General features: G+C 45.9%; 1 protein-coding gene across 1 annotated transcript in view; it reads left to right on the forward strand.

The window, feature by feature from the left end:
- Positions 1-5,902, forward strand: part of timm50 (translocase of inner mitochondrial membrane 50 homolog (S. cerevisiae)) — a 22,733-nt gene extending 16,831 nt beyond the window's left edge. Inside the window, exons 5-11 of the mRNA XM_037678335.1 lie at positions 2,056-2,114; positions 2,251-2,370; positions 2,447-2,551; positions 4,520-4,618; positions 4,692-4,848; positions 4,946-5,052; positions 5,137-5,902. Coding sequence (XP_037534263.1) covers positions 2,056-2,114; positions 2,251-2,370; positions 2,447-2,551; positions 4,520-4,618; positions 4,692-4,848; positions 4,946-5,052; positions 5,137-5,235 — 746 coding nt within the window. The 3' untranslated portion in view covers positions 5,236-5,902. The remainder of the gene's footprint in view (positions 1-2,055; positions 2,115-2,250; positions 2,371-2,446; positions 2,552-4,519; positions 4,619-4,691; positions 4,849-4,945; positions 5,053-5,136) is intronic.
- The last annotated feature ends 350 nt before the right edge of the window (positions 5,903-6,252 follow it).

Consider the following 6,252-nt stretch of genomic DNA (forward strand, 5'->3'; position numbering starts at 1 on the left):
AACAAGTTCAGCATTAACAAGTTCAGCATTAACAAGTTCAGCATTAACAAGTTCAACATTAACAAGTTCAACATTAACAAGTTCAGCATTAACAAGTTCAGCATTAACAAGTTCAGCATTAACAAGTTCAACATTAACAAGTTCAACATTAACAAGTTCAGCATTAACAAGTTCAGCATTAACAAGTTCAGCATTAACAAGTTCAGCATTAACAAGTTCAACATTAACAAGTTCAGCATTAACAAGTTCAGCATTAACAAGTTCAACATTAACAAGTTCAGCATTAACAAGCTCGGCATTAACAAGTTCAGCATTAATAAGCTCAACATTAATAAGTTCAGCATTAATAAGTTCAGCATTAATAAGTTCAGCATTAATAAGCTCAACATTAATAAGTTCAGCATTTGAAATACAAACGGCCTCGGATAAAATAAAAACGTTTTGATCGGTTCCTGCTGCTGTTCATCACTTCTTTTCTCCCTGAGGTACAGTCTGTCTCCTCCTCGTCTCCTTCTACCCATCTGTCCCTCAGGTCCCTCCTCCTCCAGAGCCTCACGTCTCCATCCCTCCTGCTGCGTTTGTGACTTTAGTTCCTCTCCTGTCTGTCCATCTGTCTCTTTCCTCCTGAAGACAATGTCCTGTTTGTTGTCTTGCACACAGAACAGACTCATTAACATCAGAAACTCTGAGATTTGGGCAAAGGCTGCTTCAAGAGACTGTCGGCATCCAACGGTCAGAGCAGATGGACCTGGTGTGAGGCTCACTGGTGGTCGTCTTTCTGATTGGACGGCTCATGGCACCAGTTTAACGTTCCTGTCAGTGGATAAAATAATTAAGTGTAAAGCACCGGTGGTGCACTTCTTCTACCTGGATTACTGAGCATGAACAATGATCAGTCTAAAGCAGTTTCATGTTTTTGTTGGTCTCATGCGCTGCTGTGAGAAAACTGACAACTATAATGAAACTTCAATAATAGTCCAACTTGCAGATGGTGGATCCAGCTCATTCCAGGCTTAGTTTGAATCTGGTGAAGTGGTCCTCCAGACTTTCTGAACCTCTTCCAGTTTTCTTCTCACTTTCAGTTCTTGCTCCTGAACAGTTTCAGGGGGTGATTTGAACTTTGACCTCATTCGGGCAGAAAACGTCTCCTGACGTCGCAGGATCAACCAGAGCTGTGTCAACAGACGACGTATCAAAGAACCAGTTTCAGAGGACGGATGATGTCTCTCCTGTCCTGTCAGGTCTTTTTGTCCTCCGTCGCAGAGGAAGAGCGGGAATTGGAAATCCCGTCCGTTTGTGCATTTTGTGGTCGTATCTGGAAAAATAAGCGAGGGACTGACTTCCATTTTGGTTTTGTGGCTACGTCTCTGCGTAAGAAGACGGGCACAGTCGTCTGTGAACCCACCACTCAGATCATTTGAGGAAACTGAGCTTTCTCGTTTTTTATTGCTTAACAGTCTAGTTTCCTCAAATGAGGTGGAAGAAGATTATTTTATGGTGGCCAAGGCCACCATCCTCCCCCCCCCCCCGGTTATGATCTTCATCTGCTGAAGACAGAGGAAAGTCTAAACCGAGTTAATTTTTAAAGGAGGAGACGATGCAGACGTCTTTACCACGTTTTGACGTGTTGCGCTTCACATTAGCCCGGCTGAGTTCTGCTCCGCTCCTCCTTTCATTTCATAAAGAAGCAGGAGGTGCGTGAACAGAAGGAAGGAGCAGTAAAGGAGTCCTCAGAGACGTGTTTGGCCCCCAGACTCAGTAGTTGTGTTTGTGATGCAGAGGAGCCCCCCCCCCCCCCCATTCATTTACATGTCTTTGTTTTTGGGAGAGAAAACAAATGATTGATGGAGGAGGAGACGCAACATATGCTCTCCTTTTATTAAAGGCGTCCTCTCTTCATCTTATGCCTCCTTTTTATTTCATCTCGTCTCTTTCATCTTTTCTTATTCTGCTCAGTCCAACTTTTAGTTGGAGCCAAGAGCTTAGTTTCTGTTCTTTTACCTTCTGGTCTGAACGAGACGGGTCATCTGTCCTCACCGTGTTCTTCTGTTCCAGAGTTTCCTGTCGTCCGGCACTTTAAAAGAACCTACAAATACTTTAAGGACTACAAGCAGGTGAGTCGGACGTCCTTTTTATAAAGCGGATGAAGAGCGGCTCTAACCTGTTTTATAGACCGTCCAACGTCTCGTTCTGTTTGAAGGTGTTCTCAAGTCAAAGTGATATGACGTGAGCTTTATTTTTTCATGTCAGATGATTAATGAGCCAACAAGCCCGAAGCTGCTGCCGGACCCTCTGAAGGAGCCATACTACCAGCCTCCGTACACCCTGGTTCTGGAGCTGATGGACGTCCTGCTGCACCCAGAGTGGTCGGTGAGTCTGGTTTTTACGGTTTGACCACATTCAGCTGTTGAACTCCTCCGGTTTTAATCACAGTCTGTGCGTCCAGATGTCCACAGGCTGGCGCTTCAAGAAACGTCCTGGCATCGATTACCTGTTCCAGCAGCTGGCGCCGCTCTACGAGATCGTCATCTTCACCGATGAGACCGGCATTGTGAGAAGCAGAACACGCACAGAACCGTTGGTGCCGATTGGTCCGACCGTCGCTGCGGTTCTGACGACCAGGGTCCACCTTGACCTGCTGGGAGGCCCCGGGGCTCAATGGCCCCGTTGGCCCTCGTCTCTCAAATATCAGTGTTTATAATAAAGTTCAGCAAAAGTCACCGTTTCGGTGCTGAGCTCTAGTTTTATCACTGAGAACGGACGTGCACGGTGTGAAGGCTGTCTGAAAATAAAAATCAGGAACTTTCTTTTTGCACACATTAAACATTAAAACCCCACAATACTAGACAAGCAAAACTAGTTTGTATGTAGTTTATATTTCATATTTGACAATAAATCAAACCAAGACGGACACTAATATCGGGTGTGCACGTGCTCACGGTGGCGCATCAAATTTTGGCTCGACTGTCCAGTTTTCACCCAAGATGCTCGCAGTTCTTGGTCGATGTTGTTGCTCAGAGGCCGGGTCACTGTTAAGAGTCATAAGACCTCTCTGCTCCTCCTCTGCTCCTCCTCTGCTCCTGTCTGCGTAGCCGCCTCCTCCGGTGGAGGAGTCGTCACTGGGCATCCTCCTGCGGTTCGTCTTCTCTGACAGCCGTTTAAGAAAACTCTGCCGCTTCGGTACTCCATTAATTATTTTCCAAAAGTGTTTTGACAAATATTCTTTTTTTGTTTTAATCAAACTTCTTCCACAAACGTGGTGACAGCTGTCTGTCAATCAGCGAAAAACACGCCCCCCAAACTATCAAAACACATTCTGATTGGTCAGCTCCTGGACCAGTGAGCTCACGTGGTGTCTTTTTTAATTTGGATCAATCAGCGGCCACGAACATGCATCGAAAGTGATCGACGGAAAACCAAAACGATTTTCAGCTCATCACATGATCTCAGAACGATAACACCACCCCCCCCCATGCTGTAGACCCCTGGGCTCCAGCCCAAGTAAGTCAACTGATGACACAAACATTTGGACATCATTAAGTTTATCTTCTGATTTATTAACATGACGGACTTCATAAAGACGGACCTCTAAACTTAAATAATGTGAATAATGTTAGCTTGTTCGGCTTTTTTACAGCAACAACCCCCCCCCACCCTGGGCTGATCTACTACAGTTTAGTTGGAAACACACTGGAAGAAAATATCTCACAGAAGCCCAACAAAGTTAAATCAGGTCCTCTGGACGGTTTATTTTTGTTGAGGTTTCGTCCTTCATCCAAAGGACTTCATCAGTCCGAGGAGCCACAACAAACTCAGTCCCATTAGTAGCACACTCACATTGTGGACCAACCAGTTTGCTGCTAATAAGATGGTTTCTAGAGCTCGCCCTCTCCCTCGTCAACTCCTCGGAGGCAGCCATAGCCAAAGTGGTTCAAAACAGCAAAGTTCATGCTCCGTAATCCAGGTAGAAAATCCAACAATTTTCAATCAGGTCCTCTGGATGGATTCTTTGTGTTGAAATGTTTTGTCTTTCATCCAAAGGACTTCATCAGAAACCATCTTGTCACCATCAAACTTGTTGACCCACTATGCTACTTGTGGAACTGAGTTTGTTGTGGCTCCGCAGACTGATGAAGTCCTTTGGATGAAAGATGAAACGTTTCAACAAAAAGAAACCATCCAGAGGACCTGACTGAACTTTGTTGGATTTTTTAACCTGGTTTATAGAGAATGAACTTTGATGTTCTCACAGAAACGATTTGAACTTGGTTAGAGGTGACGGCTCAAAACTGGGTTTACAAAAAAAGTAATCAAATATATTTCAGTACTTTTATTGTGAAATGTATGACTTTCCTGTGAATCCGTCTTAAAGCACTTTGTGTAATTAAAACACGTTTGTTCTGATTTATCAGCATTTAAGAAGCAGAAACCAGGAGTTTGTTTGTTCTTTTCCTTTGAAATTGTTTGACCTGTTGTTCGTTGTTAATCTGGTTTGTGCTCTTCTCGTGTTTTTGTGCAGACGGCGTATCCTCTGATCGACAGCATCGACCCACAGGGCTTCATCATGTATCGTCTCTTCAGAGATGCCACTCATTACATGGAGGGACATCACGTGAAGGTAAGTGGCTCATCACGGACCAGCCTTGTTCTGCTGCTTCTCGTCTCCAGATGGACTCCTGTCTGTTTTTCAGGACGTCTCTTGTCTGAACCGGGACACCAGTAAGGTGATCCTGGTGGACTGTAAGCGGGAGGCCTTCCAGCTGCAGCCCTTTAACGGCATGGCGCTGAAGAAATGGGACGGAAATTCAGACGACCGCACGCTTTACGACCTCACCAACTTCCTCAAGAGTAAGGCTCGGCTCGAGGCGTTGGGGCGCCCGTCCACTCTGAATCTGAAGCACCTTTCAGTCGTTCAGTCGTGAAACTCTCCGTCTCTGTCTGTCAGCCATCGCTCTGAGCGGCGTGGAGGACGTCCGAGCAGTTCTGGAGAACTACGCTCTGGAGGACGACCCTATCGAGGCCTTCAAACACCGGCAGGCTCAGCTGGCCCAGGTAGGAGCAGAAATGAAACCATCCCGTGTGCTCTGGTCCTGGACCTCCTTGACTTTGTTTTGACCCCCCCATCTCTCCCATTAGGAAGAGGAACATCGTTTGGCAGAACTCTCCCTGCAGAAGAAAGGAGGGCTGCCCCTCGGCTCCATCACGTCACGGTTCTGGCACTCCAAACAGCAGTGAGGCCCCCGCAGACCCACATGCCCACCACGGCCCTGTATAGTGATGAGGGGCGGGGCCTGCATGCCACAGCGCCGCAGCTGTGTGTCAGAGGGACGATGGTCAGCTCTGCACCAATCAGAGACAGATTAGTTGGGGTGGGGTGTCATTAGACCCCTCCCTCTCTCATCTTAAGGTCACCTGATCCATTTTGAAGCTGCTGATTGGTTTGTAAAAAGTTTGGTTTGTCTGAGTTTGGAGGCTGATCCAGGACCAGCACTGCTGTCACCCCTCCAGGTCTGATGCCCTCCCCCCAGGACATGACCCTCCTCTCACTCAGAATCAAATCTGAGATCTGATCTGAGCTCAGCAGCGTTCACCTTCAGACTCTGATTTTATTTAATTTCCTCTTCGTGTGTGTCGGACTGACGGAGGCGGAGCTCCCATGACTTCTGCCTGAAACGGACCAATCAGAGTTCAGACGAGTCGACTGAAGTCTCAAACAGCTGCAGGGCAAAACATCTGGATAGAGCCGAAGTTCAAAACTCAACCGGAGCTTCGTTTCAGTCGTTAGTTTGTCTGGTGACAGGTGATGATGTCAGTGTTTTAGATGTTTGTCCTCTGATGTGTTTTTCTGTCTGTGGTTCCTACAAACCATTAAAACACCCAGAAAATGTTTCATTTTGAAAAACTGGAAGAAAAAGGTGCATCGTGATCCAGGATTTGATCTAACGGCCTCTAACGTTATTTACAGGTTTATATTCAATGGTGAAGGACGTGGCTGCAAAACAACAAGATTACTATTTTCTGATAAGAAACCAAACCCTGTTTTAATGGTTTTTAAAGTATCTGGCTCTCGTTGTCAATAAACTGAATGTGCTTGGTGTCTCCACCCTGCAGGTTCTGTGTTGGGTTTGAGTTTCGAAATAATTTATCTCAGCAGGAGCCAGTTTTCCTATTTACGTAAACAACTTTAAAGTGGCTGATTTCAGATTTCTTTAATATGAATGCGTTTTTTGGAAAGATGACCTAATGCAAAAA

This window comes from Nematolebias whitei, chromosome 6 (genome assembly GCF_014905685.2).
Source record: "Nematolebias whitei isolate Nwh7 chromosome 6, NemWhi1, whole genome shotgun sequence".
In the NCBI taxonomy this organism is placed as follows: Eukaryota; Metazoa; Chordata; class Actinopteri; order Cyprinodontiformes; family Rivulidae; genus Nematolebias; species Nematolebias whitei.